Raw genomic sequence first — 17,902 nt, 5'->3', positions numbered from 1 at the left:
AGCAACAGAGAATGTACATCAGAATCAACCAAAAGTAACCCAGTGTGTTGTGTGTATTCTAGGCCTTAGAATTGGCCTTAAAAGACTTCTCCATTTTTATCTCACGCCATCTGTCTATGCATGGGCATTGGGTTAGGGTTTGGGTCAGGGTCAGAGTTACCACACAGCGTCTTGATCATGTCCATGTAGCCCTCAGTGTGATAGTTTAAATAGCTATGAACGAATGGCGTCTCTGCGCCTCTCTGTAACAGGGTAGTATGGTGTGGACCCAAGTGCAGGAAAGACGAAGGAGTCAAGGTTTACAATAATCAAAACAACGTCGGTACTTTACTTGTAAACACAGGTATATCCAATGGTGAAGGCTCAAGACAGAACAAACAGAAAAGACAAAGCCAGGCTTATAAGATTCTTATAAGTGAATCTAATGAGACCCAGGTGCTACCAATTACCCCCAACCAGGTGACACAAGGAACATAACACTAAAAAGCTCCATAGTGGCCACTAGTGGCCAGTGGAGGAAGTAGCAGGTGTAATCCCTACCCACTCTGCTTGTATAACAACATAATGATGTTGTGATTGTGATTACATGTTGTGTATGATTGGATTTTGATGTTTTTTAGGTATCTTCTTGAAGACCTCTAAAAAACGTCATATACAACCATCCGACCTAAACATCTCATTTCTGATGTCCTATTGATTGAACAATAATTGAGAATGGACGTTCTCTTCTAAAATATTGAATTGCATAAATTTCCACAGAATTGACCCCAACCCTGATCTGGGTTAGGGTTAGGGTTAGATTCTATGTCGGGCCAGGGGTGGTGCATCTCGGGCGAGGTGCACCATCAGGATATGGATCTCCATATCCTGAGGCACGTCTACATATCCTCACATCTACATATGAAAGATCATCACCATGCTACAGGCGACAAGCCCACAATAGAACAGTGATGATTGTGGCCATGTAGCTCTAGCTGAGCACTGGTCTTGAGGACAATAACTCTGATTGTAACTGCCGTCAAGCCATTGAAGGCTTTGAGGCTATTTCCTTTAGTCACTAACTGATCAAAGGCGTTGATTTTCCCTCCACCCCTGATTAAGAATATATAATTGTCATAGAGATTCCATGCTGGGTTTAAGAGCTATTGAAGTTTGAAGTCCGAAACCATAAAAAAAAAAGAAAAGGAAAAAAGACCAAAAAGCTGTTGATTGTTCTCCATACTCCCCTGACTCAGAATAAATAATTGTCATAGACATAGTTAAGAGGCTAATGCATGCTTTTATTAGCAGGCTTGATTGCTGTAACGCTCTCCTGTCTGGTCTACCAAAGAAAGCTATTGGTCGACTGCAAATTATAGAACAGAATTATAGGTCAGCAGAGTCCTGACCAAGACCAAACGGAGAGCACACATCAAACTAGTTTTAAAGTCTCTGCACTGGATAAAGTCTCTGCACTGGACCAAGAGGCTTGGAGAGGAAGCTTTTAGTTGTGATGCCCCCAGCCTCTGGAACAGACTGCCAGAGAACCTGAGGGGGGCAGATATTTTTAAAAGGCATCTTAAAACATACCTTTTTAGCCTTGCTTTTACTTCGGGTGTTTTTTTATTTATTATTTATTTATTATTATTATTATTATTATTATTATTATTATTATTATTATTATTATTATTATTATTATTATTATTATTATTGTTCTTATTATTATTACATTTGAGTGACTGTTATGCACTTGTGTTTTGTCTCATTGTCTTTTAATTGTTTTTATTTATATTCCTATAAAGCGCATTGTGCTGAATACGTGTATGAAAAGTGCTCTATAAATAAAGTTTGATTTGATTTAACTTTCTGCTTTCCTACTTTGTCAAAATGCCATCGTAGACATTCATGGCCTTACATCATGTCATGGCCTTACATCATGTCATCGCCTTACATCATGTCATCGCCTTACATCATGTCATGGCCTTACATCATGTCATCGCCTTACATTAGCCTGACAACATTGAGTGAAACGAGTTGTCGCTAATGCCATTCGAATGCTATTGGAGCAGTTCAATACGATACACCTATTTGTAATGGATAGGTGTTCTCGTTCACACAGGCTAGATAAATAGGATATTTTGCATCTAAATGCGCGTTATTCCCTGTTTCACAGCATAAAATGACACTTCAATATACCCATATTAAGGTTTTGAATACGCCCCCGTTGTGTCGGCGGAACTTCGTTTATGTTTCTTTCCATTGGCAGGACACATTAGAATGTTGCACCCAACACTATTAATAGGACGGTGCAGACAGGTTCGTAGCTTAGGAAGTGAGAATGTGTTCAGTTTTGTTAACTCAGATTTGATTTCAGTGTTTCACAAATATCGTTGCATCGGACTGCATGACATGTTTCTATTCCATGTTTGGGCTTGCTTGCGTTTTAATGATCAGTTCCTGACCTGTATCTGTAGCTGTCAAGCTGAACCTTCCCACTCAGAATCTCTGCCCATACTTTGCGTTTGAATGTCACCTCCCACTCAGCCCCAGACAGGTTAGTTTAGTTATATAGCTAATACAGTTATGTCATACTTCATTCGAGTAGGCTATTTGTGTCCAGTTAGATCAGACTTGTCTTCGTCTCAGTGAATGTATAGCTTTGAATACAACTGTAATTTCACTATCATGAACTATCAGGCTAGTATTTGCATGCAGAGGTCTGTCTATGAATTTGAGAGTGGAGACTTCGCTCTGGCGTCTCCCGTTTATACAACTTACACTTATACAACTTACACTTATACAACTTTTTATTCAGCCATTTTATCTGAAAAACATAATAAAAGCACACCAACAAAATCTTCCCTGAACAGCACATTTTAAAGCAGCTGTCATTTCCCGTATGCAGGGTCACCAACAAAATCCTATTCAGTACTTGAAAGGAGAGTAATAGGCTATAAATGCAGCTGAGCTTTTCTGTTTCAAAATGTGAGAATGTATGAATAACAACGTAATATGTCATTTTGGTGTGATACTAGGCCTAATGATATCAGGTTTGTGTCCTTGTGCGGTTGATATATTTTTCCCAAGGTGAATTAAGCTAGTATATAGGCCTGGTATGTTTGGTACTGTATTTGCAGACGACATGAAATTATATGCTATCATGCCCAGGTATAGCTAACCATGTGTGTGTGCTGTATTGTATTAATGATATGCTCTCATGCCCAGGTATAGCTAACCATGTGTGTGTGCTGTATTGTATTAATGATATGCTCTCATTCACAGGTGTGTGTTTAATTTGCAGATATTGCAGAGACATCTCCTGTAGTTTGAGGTGACATGATTGGTCAGCCATGGACCGGGTCATCTTTCACCATGACACTGTGCTGTCGGACATCCACCTCCTATTACCCAACACACGACATCTCATGGCACGCCTCAACCGCGTAGGACAGCCAGGTGAGTGTTCATGTGTCCACCTTTTAGCACGCCTACTTCTAACAATTCCCACTGGAAAAAAAAACAGAAACACGTTTACTTTAAGAACTGTTAAGATTCATAGTTTGGTAACAGAATGCCCATAAAGCCTCCCTGTTTTTTTTTTATGTAAACATGTTTCCTAAAAACTCAAGGCACTATGTGCAGGATTGCGCCCTCTTTTCACTGCAATGGAAATTGCAGGACATTTATTGCAAACAGAGCATCTGGAAATTCAACGCTCAATATTGCTCGTGTCATTCTGTGACCTATTGCAGCTGATTTCAATCAGTCATGCAGTCGTTTCCTTTTTAGTCTCTCCCAGTAATTGTGTTCCCTGCTGCAGTGTGAAGTGACTGTCAGCTCCATTTGAAAAAACCTTTCAGCACAGTAGCAGAAGTGCTGTCCCCGCTTCCTACATGCTGCCCGTGTCCGCCGCCTGGCCGTCCTGCGGTGAATAGGTCCAGTCAGGCGTAGTGATACTGTGGATCAGAATAACAGGGAGGCCAGTGCTACTGTAGCAAATAGAATTTACCACAGGTGAACTCCAATCAGGTCGTAGAAACATCTCAAGGATGATCAGTGGAAACAGGATGCACCTGAGCTCAGTTTCGAGTGTCATACCAAAGCGTCTGAATAATGTAAATGTGATATTTCAGTTTTTTATTTTTTTAATAAATTAGCAAACCTTTCTAAAAACCTGTTTTCGCTTCGTCATTATGGGGTATTGTGTGTAGATTGATGAGGGAAAAAAAAAATTTTATTCCATTTTAGAATAAGGCTGTATATCAAAATGTGGAAAAAGTTAAGGGGTCTGAATACTTTCCAAATGCACTGTAAGTGTCACAAGGTGCCCATGGTGTTAATGGATTGCATATGTCTGCCCAGTGTTTATATCTAGGTTCAAGATTTTGTGGGATGGAGAGAAGGAGGACACATGTGACGTTGTTTCCCCCCCTGGAGAGGAAGAGTTAGACGGTGACACGGAGAAGGGAGGAGGATGTGAGATAGGGGAAGCTGGCGGGGCGGATGCAGAGGCAGAACCAATCCTAGATGAGGATGGGGACCTGGAGGTGACTCGCAGGTAAGTTGGTTGCCCTTAAACTTACAGTACTACTAGTCTCCACTGTCTAGTATCTACTAGGAAATTATGTGGTGACAATGGCCGCTTCATGGTACTTAGACCCCGTTTAGACATTCTGTGAGGTGTAGACCCTTGATGCATGTTAAGACCAGGTATAAACGGGGTCTCAGTTGAAAGGATTCAACCTAGTATGTGGCCAAATGTTATCAAATGGTACCTTCCGTAACAAACGATGCTGGTTATAGTGAATCCCAAAGACCCAACTAAGTAATCCAAGTAATTCATGGGTTGTTTTTGTGTAATTACAATCTGATCATGTATCTCAAATATGTAGTAAATTCTGTACTGTAAATTAATGGGTAAGTTAAATGATTAGCACTTTATTTTACAGTCCTCCCTCAGTTAGTACTTGATATAGGAAGTTGAGTGGTAACAATGTTGACTTTATGGTATTTATTTTTTGAGCTGAGTGGTAACAATGTTGACTTTATGGTATTTATTTTTTGAGCTGAGTGGTAACAATGTTGACATTATGGTATTTATTTATTTTGTGTGTGTGTGTGTGTGTGTGTGTACACTTTCTTATTAATGTTGACTATGGTATTTATTTACCTCACCGAATTCAACACAGTTGGTAACTAACTAGCTACATAGTGATGCTTGTTTCAGTGAATCCCAAAGCCAAGAGTAGTAATTAGAAAATCACAAATTCTCCATGGAAATCCTAAGCAGTTTGGCCTACAAGGTACTGTAGGTAGGTGGAAGACCATCAATGCTAACTCACTTCAGCGATTATCAGGATAAAAGCAGTTATGGTGATGATATTATTATATTTGATCGATCAAGATACAAAAAGCCAAGCCGCTGTGCTAACTGCCTGTTTTCTAAGGCCCAGAGAGTCTCTGTCAGACCAGGAGAGACACAGGGTCTGCCCCATCATCCTTCGTCAGGCTGGAGTAGAGGAGGAGGAGGAGGAGGAGGAGGAGGAAGAGGAAGAAGAAGAGCAGTGCTCCAGAGATGTCATCAGGATTGGTACGAGGTTCATCTTGAACCCCATTATTACCTGAACTTTGGCGTTGTCTTACAACCGCAGCATTCAGTGGCATTACAACCTACAAACTATCAAAACTCAATTAAAACAATAATAAAATCACTTATGGATTTATTGTTTTGTTGAATAGCTGAGACTGGCTGGAGGCCCAAAGGTTTGTCTGTCCCATTGTAACCATGACAACGTTTTGATAGTGTATATTTCAGCCGGGCTACTTTTTATCCTTCCTATAATTGTTTGCGAGTTATCAGACAGATCAGTATAGACGGAGTCATGCTATCTGTCATGAGACAATGGAACTCCGGTGCAATGTTAAGAGCTTATATTAGGAAAATCAAGAACCAAACAAAGGTGGCAATGCTAGAACACTCCATTAATGATTCCAAAATAACCACTTCCTTCTAGCGGCTGAATATCTTGTGTTAGATCCCTGAGAGCTTAGTAAGGAAAGATCTGAGACTGAGAGACAGCAAAGTCAAGTCTAATCTACCGCAGTGTGTTTGTGTGTGTGTGTGTGTATTTCATCTGTAACTTGCCTTTGACAGAGCACACCATGGCCACATCTTTAGAGGATGTTGGAAAACAGGTGAGTGCCATTTTCTTTCTCTCTCTTTCTTTCCCTCTCTCACCCACTCTCTCTACCTCCCTTCCTGCCCGTCTGTAACTTAAAGCAATATACTGAATAAACTGAAGCAATATAAATGCATGTTATAATTGTTATCATTATTATCCTCCCTTTGAACCTACCGTTCCTTTCCCCTCCATCCCACTTTCCTCCAGGTCTGGCGTGGAGCGTTCCTACTGGCCGACTTCATCCTCTCTCAGCCAACTATGTTCAGGGGAACAACTGTCCTCGAGCTGGGGGCGGGAACTGGGCTGACCAGTGTTGTCATGGCGACCGTGGCCAAAACGGTGTACTGCACAGGTAAAACTCCCCATAGCAGAACCCACTGTTACTGCCATGCTCCACCAACGGAGCCCCACGGAACCCACACCTTAACCGTGACCATAACCGTAACCAAGATGAAAACAAACACTAGATGTGTGCGTAGAAGCAACTTTCAGTGTGTACTTAAAGGGACGGTACACCAATATGTGTCATTGGTTATTGTCACACATTATGAGTAAGGGACTATTTGTTGAACCACTACCCTACAGTATACAAGGGCTTGATTCTTCTACCCTTGATTCTTGTAAACAGAGTAGACTCACCAGAACCGGACAATTTGATCATATCACCCCAGTTCCATCACCCTGCATTGGCGACCATTAAAACAGCACACTGACTTCAAGGCCTTGCTTTTAACATATAAAGCCCTTAACGGTCTCGACACCTGAGTATTGAGCAGGTCTGATCAACTCCTGCCAACGCACTCGTACCCTCAGAACGAAAGATGCTGGAATGCTAGCCGTCAGCTTTTTGTATGATAGCCTGTCTGCCACTGCCTCAAGATCCACCTTTATAGAGCTGCGTACGGTTGCCCTTAGCAACTCCCCCTCCCCAATAGCCTTTCTCCATTCTCCAATTATTGTGTAGCCTCCATCCTACGGGTTTCTATAGACACCGTTTCAATCCACTTAGAAACTAGGAGCAGGCCACTTGGAGGCCAGGGCAATCCCCTCCAATTACAGTGAAGAGAGCAACGGCCCTGTGGAAATAAGCATTTCCCCACAAGTGCTGTGATTAGTTACTCCACCACAAGCAATTTACTGTGGCAGAAGCATCACTAGAAAGCAGTGATTTGCTACTGTGCCACTGTATTTTCTTTTTTTTGGGGGAATTATTTTTGAGTTCTTTAATGTATTAGTTTAATAGATCTGGTATTCATTTTGAAGGTGGATAAACTGGAAATAAAATGCAATGAATATGGCTGGGGAAAGGGTATTAACAGATAAAGGTTTATATGTTTTACTGATTGTAAACACCAAGGACAAAACAAACACACCGGTCGCTCTTTTATGGTGCTCAACACAGCCAAAAACAGGTCCCTGCTCTCTTGTAAAAAAAATAAATAATAATAAAACTGTAGTGCAGTTATGTAATATGTCAAATAAAAAAGTGTGTGTGGAGGTTGCGTTGTGCCTCAAGAATGGATGTCACAGGGTTCAAAAGTTTCAGAGCACAATTGCCATGTTACAGTTCTAACTCCATATCACAGCGCCCTCTATCTTATGAATGAGGCATTACTGAGCACCTGCCCTTACTAACTAAGTGGCTAGGTGTTTGAGTGCTGGGCTGGAACAAAAGTATGTACTCCATGCAGGTCCCCAGTACCAGTGTGGAAGAACACTGCAACAGATAATCCTCATCTTTTCTTTCTCCTGTAACTCTAGTCTTGATCTTATCCAGGTGAATCAACATGTTAGTAGCAACATTTTGGTAATTTGGTGTCATCTAAAAGCGGGCCTGCCCCGAACAACACAAATATAGGTGGGGCTGTAAATGGAAATGTCGGTGGACATTTAAAGGTTATTGAAGCAGGTAATTGGACTGTTCCCGCAGAAAAGGTCATTATACTGTTGAATGGCTAATACTGCACACTGACAGGGACCACTAGAATCCACTCTGCTTGTAAAGGACGGATATTGCATCCTAAATTACAGAACTGCCTCAACTCAATTCTCAACTCAAGGGCTATTGGTTTTTTTTATTGCAATTTTAACCTAGTTTTCATTCGACTGCACCTATCGATCACATACAGTATGACTATGAACACACTTGCGTAGAAATGCTCTTGTGTTTATTGGTCAAACAGGCCCCAAACACAGAGACTGTACTAGTTAGTGTCTAATTGTTGCTCAGCTCTTTTACTCCCCCGGAAAAGACCAATGTGTCTGAAATGCAAAAGCCCAGTGTCTCTGTAATGTTTAAAGCTCAGTGTCTGTAATGTTTAAAACCTGATGTCTCTGTAATGTTTAAAGCCCACTGTCTCTGTAATGTTTAAAACCTGATGTCTCTGCAATGTTTAAAGCCCACTGTCTCTGTAATGTTTAAAACCTGATGTCTCTGTAATGTTTAAAGCCCACTGTCTCTGTAATGTTTAAAACCTGATGTCTCTGCAATGTTGCAGATGTTGGGGAGGATCTACTGAGCATGTGCCAGAGGAATCTGACATTGAACAGACACCTACAGGATCCGGCAGGTGAGGAAATGTCTACGACAGCGGCGGGCGACTGCACTCTGCACTCACTCTGTTGCTCTTCACCCCAATCAATTAATTGATCCACGAACGTCAGTGATTGCTAAGAGAGGGCACACACCGTGACTCCCAGTCCTAAACCAAGATCGATGGTTTAAAACAGAGAAGGAAACCCAGCCAGCAGTATGGTTCCCAATGACTGCAGTTATATTGCCCCTGCTTACGGTTCAGGCTGGGGATTTGCTAATTAAGAAACCTTTTTTTTTGGTTGTAAACAACAGATGCTTTTTGTTTTTGTTGATATCATGTCACAACCCCTGATATATGAATACTTTGGGTCAAATCGATCGGACCATAAAATCTGCACGATTCTCCACTGCAAGGAGCAGAACGTTCTAGAGGTTCATTGGTTATTCTTCTAAATTGAGCTATTGCAGCCGTAATAGCTCAATTTAGAGAATGGGATTAAACGGGGAACAAAGCTTGCTCCATTAAGGACCAAAACGTCAGTTTAGAAAGTCTAAATCTTCTTGTTTAGCGACCATATGTGGGCATATGACTAAATAATTCTTGTAATGTAATACGAAAGAATATCTTATTTCTCTCCTATATATTACAGTGTCTCAGTGCACCCAAAAAACCCCAGTCAGAATTCCTAACTCAAACTTTGTCAACAAATCTCAGATTAGTAAAATATGTGCAATACAGGGGAGGCTGGAAAAGGTAGAAATCGGAAGATAGGCTCATTGTAATGCATACAATTCACTTGGTCAGGAAAAAATAAACCTGAATCTAAAATAAACCAATTAAATTAAATGTACAGTAAACATGTTGTCCCCCACAAATGATGTAGTGCCCCTCCTTGTGTGAATTTGTGACAATTATTCAATGTCTGAAAAGTTTCATCCAATTGGTCAATCAGTGTCATTTTGTAAATGCCGCACCTGTAAGGCAACTCATTATTCACCCAAGCTTCATCAAAATTGGCCCAGTGGTGCCAGAGATAAAGCGTGTTCTTCTTGGGGGTGGCTGGACTTCTCCCTCCTCCTCCTCCTCTGTGATGGGTGTGCTGTCCGTGTGTCAGAGCTTGCTCCTTTATCTTCTGCTCAATTTCCTCTAGCTCTGGGTCGTGATCCCTATGAAAGCGCAGATCAATAAATGTGGATGAGCGCATTAATTCCTTGGTTAAGTCATTGTCAGACTTTGATTCTAATCATGACAGTGTGCCTTCTTTCAAACTTGGTGTCAAACTGTCCAAAATGTATTTTTTTGTATTTTTATCAAGTGAAGCATAGGAAGAAGTGAGAACATCATGACAGTTCTCTCCAGAAAGAATGTCAGTGACTCACTGACTGGCTTCAGGGCTTTATTGATTGCTTCTCACACATCAACATCATGTTGAGGGTTGAGCATGACGGTCATCGGTCAGGACACATCGAATTGTGACTTTTTGCTCCAGAATCCTATCGATCATTTTCTGTTTTGTGCCCCAGTGAGTTGCACAATCCTGTAATGCAAAATCAATTGATTGGTTAACATGTCGGATAACAGGCCTAATAATATTATAGCCTTATAATAATAACAGCCTAATAATAATAGTAGTAGCCTAATAGCATAATAATAACAGTAAGTCAAAAAGTCAAAAGTCAAAGTGGCTTTAATGTCAATTCTTCACGTCAAGACATACAAAGGCATCGAGAGGACATTTCTCACTCTCCCACGGTGAGACAGATAAAGTGCACAGGCACAACAGATAAGACAAGACATACTAAAAGTAAAGGGATTATACCCTACCATAATTAATGCATGCTCTGTGAGACCAAGCTTTGCCTGCGCCCTCTTAAAACTAGAAGTCCCAGGCCCTCATTACTAACCAAAATACCCAGAGTGACGTCTGGAGACCTCCATTTGTTGGCATTAGTGTAACAGTGTAATCACTGAATTAGATCAATGCCATGCAAAAAAAAGCTATATTTCCACAAACAGTCTTTCTTTTTTATCTCTTTTTTTGTAACGCCAATGTCAGACACCAGTTGCTAATTGGTAATTTCTCCTTGTGTTCCATAATTCTTCAGTTGCATGTGCATGGTTACCTGTTTTGCTGTGTTTCACACGGTACGATACGATACGATCCAGTGGTGTGCTTTTTTGGCTGTTTCTCTCTAACAGGTGAGGATGTCAGGGTGCGGCAGCTGGACTGGCTCAGACATGATCTCTGCACAGGTGGGAAGGCTCTACCTGCTCTACCTTTATGCACGCATGCACACGTCATACAGATATAATAATAATAATAATGCATTTTATTTGGAGGCGCCTTTCAGGTCACCCAAGGTCACCTTACAGAAGAGAAGTAAAAGCAAAAGCATGACATCAATCATTAAAAACAAAACAAACAACACATTAAGATAAAAACAAGTGAAGTGCAGAGTGTCCAATTTATAGATAGTATGCCAGTTTGAACAGGTGGGTTTTGAGTTGACAGGTGGGTTTTGAGTTGAATATGAGGTATATTCATTCATATTTTAGGTATTTTTGCCCTAAATTAAGCTTTTCAACTAACCAAATCCCTAGGTACTTATAGGAGGGGACCCTATCAAATTGCTGGCCTTCGAGAGTTAAAATCTGCAAGTGACTCCATCGGTCTGCTTTCAGAGAAGAGAAAAAACCATGAATTAGTTTTCAGTGACATTTTCAGCACAGATATTTATTTCACCACACCTTAGACCTTTTAATCCCTGTAGATTTAGATAACAATGATAGTAGAGACCAGTTCTACTATCTACTATAGACCAGTTCTACTGTCTACTATAGACCAGTTCTACTGTCTACTATAGACCAATTCTACTATCTACTATAGACCAATTCTTCTTCCCCCATGCCATCAGGATCATCAACGATGACCCCACCAGTGCCCCCCTCAAGTCACTCACACACTCATTGACATCACACACATAATCATCCATTGCAGACTCATCCTCCACTGTAATTATCTGTACTGTCAACCTGTCATTGCCATTATATATTGCCATTCCATTGTGTACATTGCTTCACCGCTGCTTATACTGTTTATACTGCTTATACTGTTTATATTGTTTATACTGTTTATACAGTTCATACTGTTTATATTTTTTAGTACTTCTATTTATTTTATTTTATTCTATTTTAAAACTTATTGTTGCACTACTCTGTGGCACTGTCACTTTTGCATTTCACTGTATACTTGTATGCACGTGACAAATAAAGAATCTTGAATCTTGAATCTTGGTCTCTACTGTGATAGGCGATGTGGGGTTGAACTCTCTTGTCCAAAGTGGTCATTCTTCTTCTCCGTCCTTCCTTTCTTAGATGGTGACACAGAATTTGGATGGACAGAAGATGAGGTGGCGGATCTCCACGATAACACTACGTTTATTATTGCTGCTGATGGTAAGCTACAACTGGGCTGGAACTAGGGCTACAACTGGGCTGGAACTAGGGCTACAACTGGGCTGGAACTAGGGCTGGAACTAGGGCTGGAACTAGGGCTGGAACTAGGGCTACAACTGGGCTGGAACTAGGGCTGGAACTAGGGCTGGAACTAGGGCTACAACTGGGCTGGAACTAGGGCTGGAACTAGGGCTGGAACTAGGGCTGGAACTAGGGCTACAACTGGGCTGGAACTAGGGCTGGAACTAGGGCTGGAACTGGGCTGGGTGATATGTCCAAAAGTGTTATCACAATATTTGTTTTCATATTAGTCGATAACCATAATTATCACACATTAAATAATGCGAACCCTATGTAATGTTTGAAGGGGATTTTCTGCTTAGGACTGAAGCCTGAAGAAACCACAGGGTTCAAAATGTCTCAAGGCAATACGAGACAACCAAAAGTAGTCATGATAGGCAGCAAGTGTGTACCGAGAGGTCACTGTCTGTATTTGTTATTCTGTATGCGTGACATTATAGAAGAGACCCTCCTAGAAAATGTTCAAAAGTCAATAGGCCTCGGACCTCAGAGCAAGGCAGGCTGTGTACTGTAGTTAACACACGGCTTAACCTTCAAATTACAAACAGGGGTCTGGCCAGACCCCAGGTGGTACTTTTAGGGAGTAAACAGAATTATATATTTTTTAAGCTTCCAATTCTTCTTGAATTTGTCAAAAAAAACATGTCCCCAACAACTCCAAACCATTTTATTTGGTGTCAAGAATTAATTTGACATTCATAATATTACAAATGGGTTCAGGCAAAAAAAGACAAGAGTTTGCCAAATTCAGCCTATGGGAGGTGAAAAGAAGTCTTGATTAACATTACATTTTTGCATGTACAACTTGTCATTGTATTGGCACTGCCTGTGTCATAAAAATAGTTCTCAAGTGATTTTAAAGATTGAGATAGGGGCATGTGAAATCCTGGACCCTATTGGTTTTATCATAAAAAGTATTTATGTGTGTAAATTGTAAAACCGTTTTTTATATTTTTCTTGGTATAAATGATTATGAAGCTATTACTTTTTGAAAGATTGTGCTAAAAAAAAAAAAAAGGTATTACTTTTTGAAAGATTGTGCTAAAAGAAATGTTGTTTATGCATGTGAGGGAGAGGACACCCCGTGCTCTCAGCAATGGGTGAAAATGAATCTCACATACATATGAATAGCTCTCTTTCTCACTTTTCATCAGTCCTGCCTCTTTTTTTTTCAGCTTTTTATCAGATTTTAATGTTTTGTCACCCAGCCCTAACTGGAACTAAAGCCTGCCCATCCTGTGGGTTCCCAGGGTAACCACTGCGATGAAGAATGGAAATCCCCCCCAAAAATTGTGTGTACCAATTTTGGACCTTGCTTATAGTGGTGTTTTTTTGTGCTGTCCCCATCCAGTGTGTTACGATGACGAGCTGACAGACGGGCTGTTTCAAACTCTGTACCGGCTCTGCAGCAACCTCCACCACCCCTGTACCACCTACCTGTCCTTAGAGAAAAGGTAAGATACTACAGCATTACCCATACGAAAAATACAAATATAAAAATACATTCTCAAAATATATTTTCAGATACATTTTTCATGATATGGGCTGAATATAAAAACATTTAGCCAAATCATATATTTTTATGAATGTATTCGGAACGCACGTGGAAGATTTAATGTCAAGTCGTATCTGGGCTCTATTTTTGGGCTGTGTTTGTAAGAGAGAGGTGCGGATTCTTTTCAAATAGGACATCATAAGATCCCGATATTAATCAAAAAAAAATTACTTAGCCTCCGATGCCTGTAGTGAACAACAACCTGTCGTAACAGGGGACAGAAAAGTAACCTTATTGATAAACCTTATTGATAAACTCCTTAAACTCCCGCACTTTTGCTCACAGCGCATCGCATTCAGTAAGGCGCAAGATAGTTGATGCTTGCTTGTCTTTTGAATATTTACTTCCAGTGTTATTCTGATGATGATCAAAACTATTGTAAAAACTACGATCTGGGTTTCAATCTCAAACGTGTGTGTGTCTGTCTGTCTGTTTCTGGTTCTGGTTCTGTTGTCCCCAGGCTGAACTTCACTCTGAGACACATGGACGTGTCATGCGAGGCCTACGACCATTTCCGCCACTGTCTGTGTGAGCTGCAGGACATGACCGATGGACGCACCAGCTTCAGGGTGGAGAAGGTGGCTCCTTCCTTCCCCCAGTACCTGCAGTATGAACGAATAGAGCAACTGGTGAGGGAAACACACACTCGCTCTCAATCAAACATGCATGCATATACACACACGCACACACACACGCACACACACACACACACACACACACACACACACACACACGCATGCATGCAGTATATGCACATAGACACACATGTTCACAGTCTATCAAAACACACACACACTCTTTCTCTCTCTCACGAGCACCCCCCACCTTCTACCTCAGAATCATCTACCTTTACCTCGCTCTACCTGCATAAAGCATTTTCAGAGGCCTCCTCTCATCCCCATCCGGGTGTTTCACCAGTGCTCCACTAGAGGGCGCCACTGCATTGTTTATAAACAATCCGAAAGGAGAGACAAGAATCTCCCATCACAGTGGATGACCGATGTGTAGAGTCATCAGAGGGTTGGACTAACACCTCAACCTATCAGGAGTAACACCCTTCTGTCAGTACGGCTACTGTTGGCTTAATCAGTGTGATTACTCCCATCTAAATGGACTGGTACACTGTGACAGGGGTAAGCCTGTCTATACAATGAGAAGCATTAGAAAGCAGAGGTATGGAGAGGGTTGGGTTTCAGCAAGGTATGACTTACTTACAGTGTAGCCATAGTGTGTTCAAGTCTTGGGTGTGTTCATTTAAAGCTGGGCAGTCCTATTAATGGTTTTGTTTTGTTTTGTTATTTTTTAGGAGCTTTGGAAGGTGACTGCTACACCCATTTAAAGGTATCTCCCAAGGTATCCTGAGCTGAACCTGACCTGATTCTGTCCTGGGACTAAACTGATCAGGTGGTTTAAAACAGGTGTAACATGCCTCGGAGGTGTAACAGGTGTAACATGCTGTGTTAGGTCCATGTCGGGACACAAGTCTGCAAGAATGAGATTTTATTATTGGGGTGGAAATATGCTCCAGTTTAGGAGAAAATGTGTGGCTAATTTTGCTCTTGGATTTCCTCTGTTTGAAATGATTGATGGTTCCGGCCCTCTTTAATTAATAATGTGTGTTTAAGGTGTGTTTTAATTTGGGTCCCCTAATTATGTTTTTACACCTGAAGTGTGAAAGTGTGAAAGTAAGAAAGTAAAAATAGCAATGTGGTTGCAATCAAGGTCGTAAGAACAGCAATGCGGTTGCAACCGCAATCAAGATTGCTTTTTTATTGTTTAGATTTATAGATTTATTTAATTTATTTGCTATTCAAAATGAAGTAAGCAGCTGTATTGTTCGTGTGGATTGCACTATGAACACACTGAGAGAGAGAGGGTGGACTATTAGGAGTGATCAGGAATGGTTCATCATTAGTAAACTGCTTGTAAATCATTACAAAATGGTATCGGATCCAGATTAAGCCTGATAACACCTGGTATTATGGTACATTTAAAGGCAATATAAGGGTTTGTAATCCCACACGCGAATTTTGTTTCTAAGCAGTTTATTATAAACAAACCTATCTATGCCAGTGTTCCTCACTCCTGGAGACCACTCCTGTTGCTCCAGCTCCACAGTGACACACACCTGACTTCAGCTCATCAAGGTTTTTGAAGATCAGTCGATTAGTTCAGTCAGGCATGACAGCGTTAGGCTGGTAGGGATGGCACAAAGACCTGGACCCACTGCGGCTCTCCAGGACCGGGATCGAGTATCACTGATCTGTATGATTAAAATGTGGTTTCAGTGACCCAGATTGCATTGGATTGAAATTATGATCATTGTTATGATTTTGGTTTCATGGATTTAAAGATGGTCTTGGAATACTATGCATAGTAATTGTATTGTTATAACATTTGGGTTGTAGCACCTGTGGTCCAGTAGTATTAAATGCCAGGCTAATCTATGTTCATGTCATCACTTCTAGTTCTGAATTAACTAAACCAGAATTAATTTTAGCCTAATCCTGGGTTTTACAGTGTAGAATCTGGCTCTGTTAAACCAGTTCATAATGTGAATGCTCATACCAGATTATGGCACTGATGTTTACATATTTCTAATATATTTTGAATAAATTGATATAAACCCCTCCTTGAGTGCACAAGTGTCTTTTTATTAGTTTTTACTGCAGAAGTTCACTCCTGGGCACCGGAGCTGTTAATGTTGCTTCCCAATTCTCCACCCTTCTCTTAATGTATAGATATCAGGGATGTAGTGGTTGGAAAAAGGAAAATGCTGGGTTAAATTAACATACACGCTAATGTTAAAATGTGCATATTTTCACAAAAGGTTGGTAAATGCTATTTACCCCCAAAAAGGTGCATGGACACGTCAGGGACCTAGCTCAAGTCTTTAGTTGAGTATATTCCCACGGTCTATCCCCAGACTGACCAGCAGGGGGCTTCCAGTGTGAGGCGAAACCAGTCCACTCACTCTGCAGATTGTTACAAAATCATTTCTTACTGTCTAGTCTGAGAAATCCCAGGGAAGAGGGCGTCTGATTGAGCTTGCTGGAGGTTATCTCAAAGCCCCTTGACAGAAGGCGAGAAAAAATGTTCTTTCTTTCTTTTCTTTTTTTTTGGGGGGGGGGAGAGAGACCTCAAACCAAGCTCCAAGTATAGTACCATCATGCTATGTATCAGTTCTATTGTTACATTTGAGTAGGCTGTCATACTCTGTATCTGCGTCATGTAGAGTATAGAGTAAATGACATTTGTGTGATGATCTTGAGTGATCTTTCATTGTGCTCATTGACTTTGTAGATTAGATTAGATTAGATTAGATTCAACTTTATTGTCATTGTGCAGAGTACAAGTACAGAGACAACGAAATGCAGTTAGCGTCTAACCAGAAGCGCAAAAAAGCACATTGTAGGCACATTGAATGGAAATGGCGGGTTTGCATTGTCTCATATGAGGCTGTGATGATGGAGCGAAGGAGGGAGTTTGCAGCCTAAAGTCAGTGTTCTGTAGTCTTGGTCCTGGGGACCTGCCCAGGTGTGCACTGTGCATGATTTTGTTTCCAGCCCAGACCAACACCTGACTCAATCTATGAACCCTTTATTAGGTGAATCAGAGTGTGTTATGGCTGAGCTGTGAATCTCCAGAACCAGGGTTGAAGAACAATGGGTGAGAGGTGCCGACCAAGGGTGATGTGGTCCCATTTTACTGCACATGTCTTTTTATAGCCTTTATAACCGTTTATAACCTGGAGATAAAGCTGCTTATACGCTGCCAACTAGGTGTTAATAGTGGCTCTCAATCGTCTCAATCGATATTCGGGACAAGTGTCAAATGTGCATAAAATAGTGAACGTACCGATTTGGTCTCGTTTTTAAGCGTAATAGAATTCTCTGAGCATTTCTGTCCACAATACTCGCAGTGCTTACTTTAATTATTTACTAAGGTTAAATGTGGTTCCTCCGTTTAGACTAGAGTAGGCTACATAAGACCTACGTTATGCGTGCATCAGCTATTTTTATACAGTGTTATAATGCATTAATAAGGGCCAAAGTTCTCTTGCATAGGAACTTATATAATCAACGTATTCGTTGTCAGTACACAAGTGAATG

At 41.0% G+C, this 17,902-nt stretch overlaps 1 protein-coding gene across 2 annotated transcripts; it reads left to right on the top strand.

The window, feature by feature from the left end:
* The first annotated feature begins 2,438 nt into the window (after positions 1-2,438).
* mettl22 (methyltransferase 22, Kin17 lysine) lies at positions 2,439-16,422 on the top strand. 2 transcript variants are annotated; one of them, XM_083676963.1, is made up of 12 exons: positions 2,439-2,533; positions 3,281-3,435; positions 4,342-4,537; positions 5,427-5,569; positions 6,134-6,174; positions 6,369-6,513; positions 8,660-8,731; positions 10,898-10,951; positions 12,074-12,154; positions 13,587-13,689; positions 14,251-14,419; positions 15,097-16,422. In XM_083676963.1, exons 2-12 carry the CDS (start codon positions 3,330-3,332, stop codon positions 15,127-15,129), a joined length of 1,143 nt encoding a protein of 380 aa, XP_083533089.1. In that variant the 5' UTR covers positions 2,439-2,533; positions 3,281-3,329; the 3' UTR covers positions 15,130-16,422. The 2 variants fall into 2 exon arrangements, with proteins under 2 accessions (XP_083533089.1, XP_083533088.1); XM_083676962.1 differs by having other exon boundaries at positions 3,262-3,435.
* The last annotated feature ends 1,480 nt before the right edge of the window (positions 16,423-17,902 follow it).

This window comes from Argentina silus (assembly GCF_951799395.1).
Source record: "Argentina silus genome assembly, chromosome: 9".
Classification (NCBI taxonomy): Eukaryota; Metazoa; Chordata; class Actinopteri; order Argentiniformes; family Argentinidae; genus Argentina; species Argentina silus.
The sequence above is the reverse complement of the archived record's forward strand: the minus strand, read 5'-3'. Positions and strand labels throughout refer to the sequence as shown.

Bases quoted from the DNA above. Each gene is read 5' to 3' on its own strand.
- mettl22 (XM_083676963.1), top strand. From the start codon at position 3,330: ATGGACCGGGTCATCTTTCACCATGACACTGTGCTGTCGGACATCCAC. The intron at 10,952-12,073 runs GTGGGAAGGCTC...TTCCTTTCTTAG, and splicing joins CAGACATGATCTCTGCACAG to ATGGTGACACAGAATTTGGA. The intron at 12,155-13,586 runs GTAAGCTACAAC...GTCCCCATCCAG, and splicing joins GTTTATTATTGCTGCTGATG to TGTGTTACGATGACGAGCTG.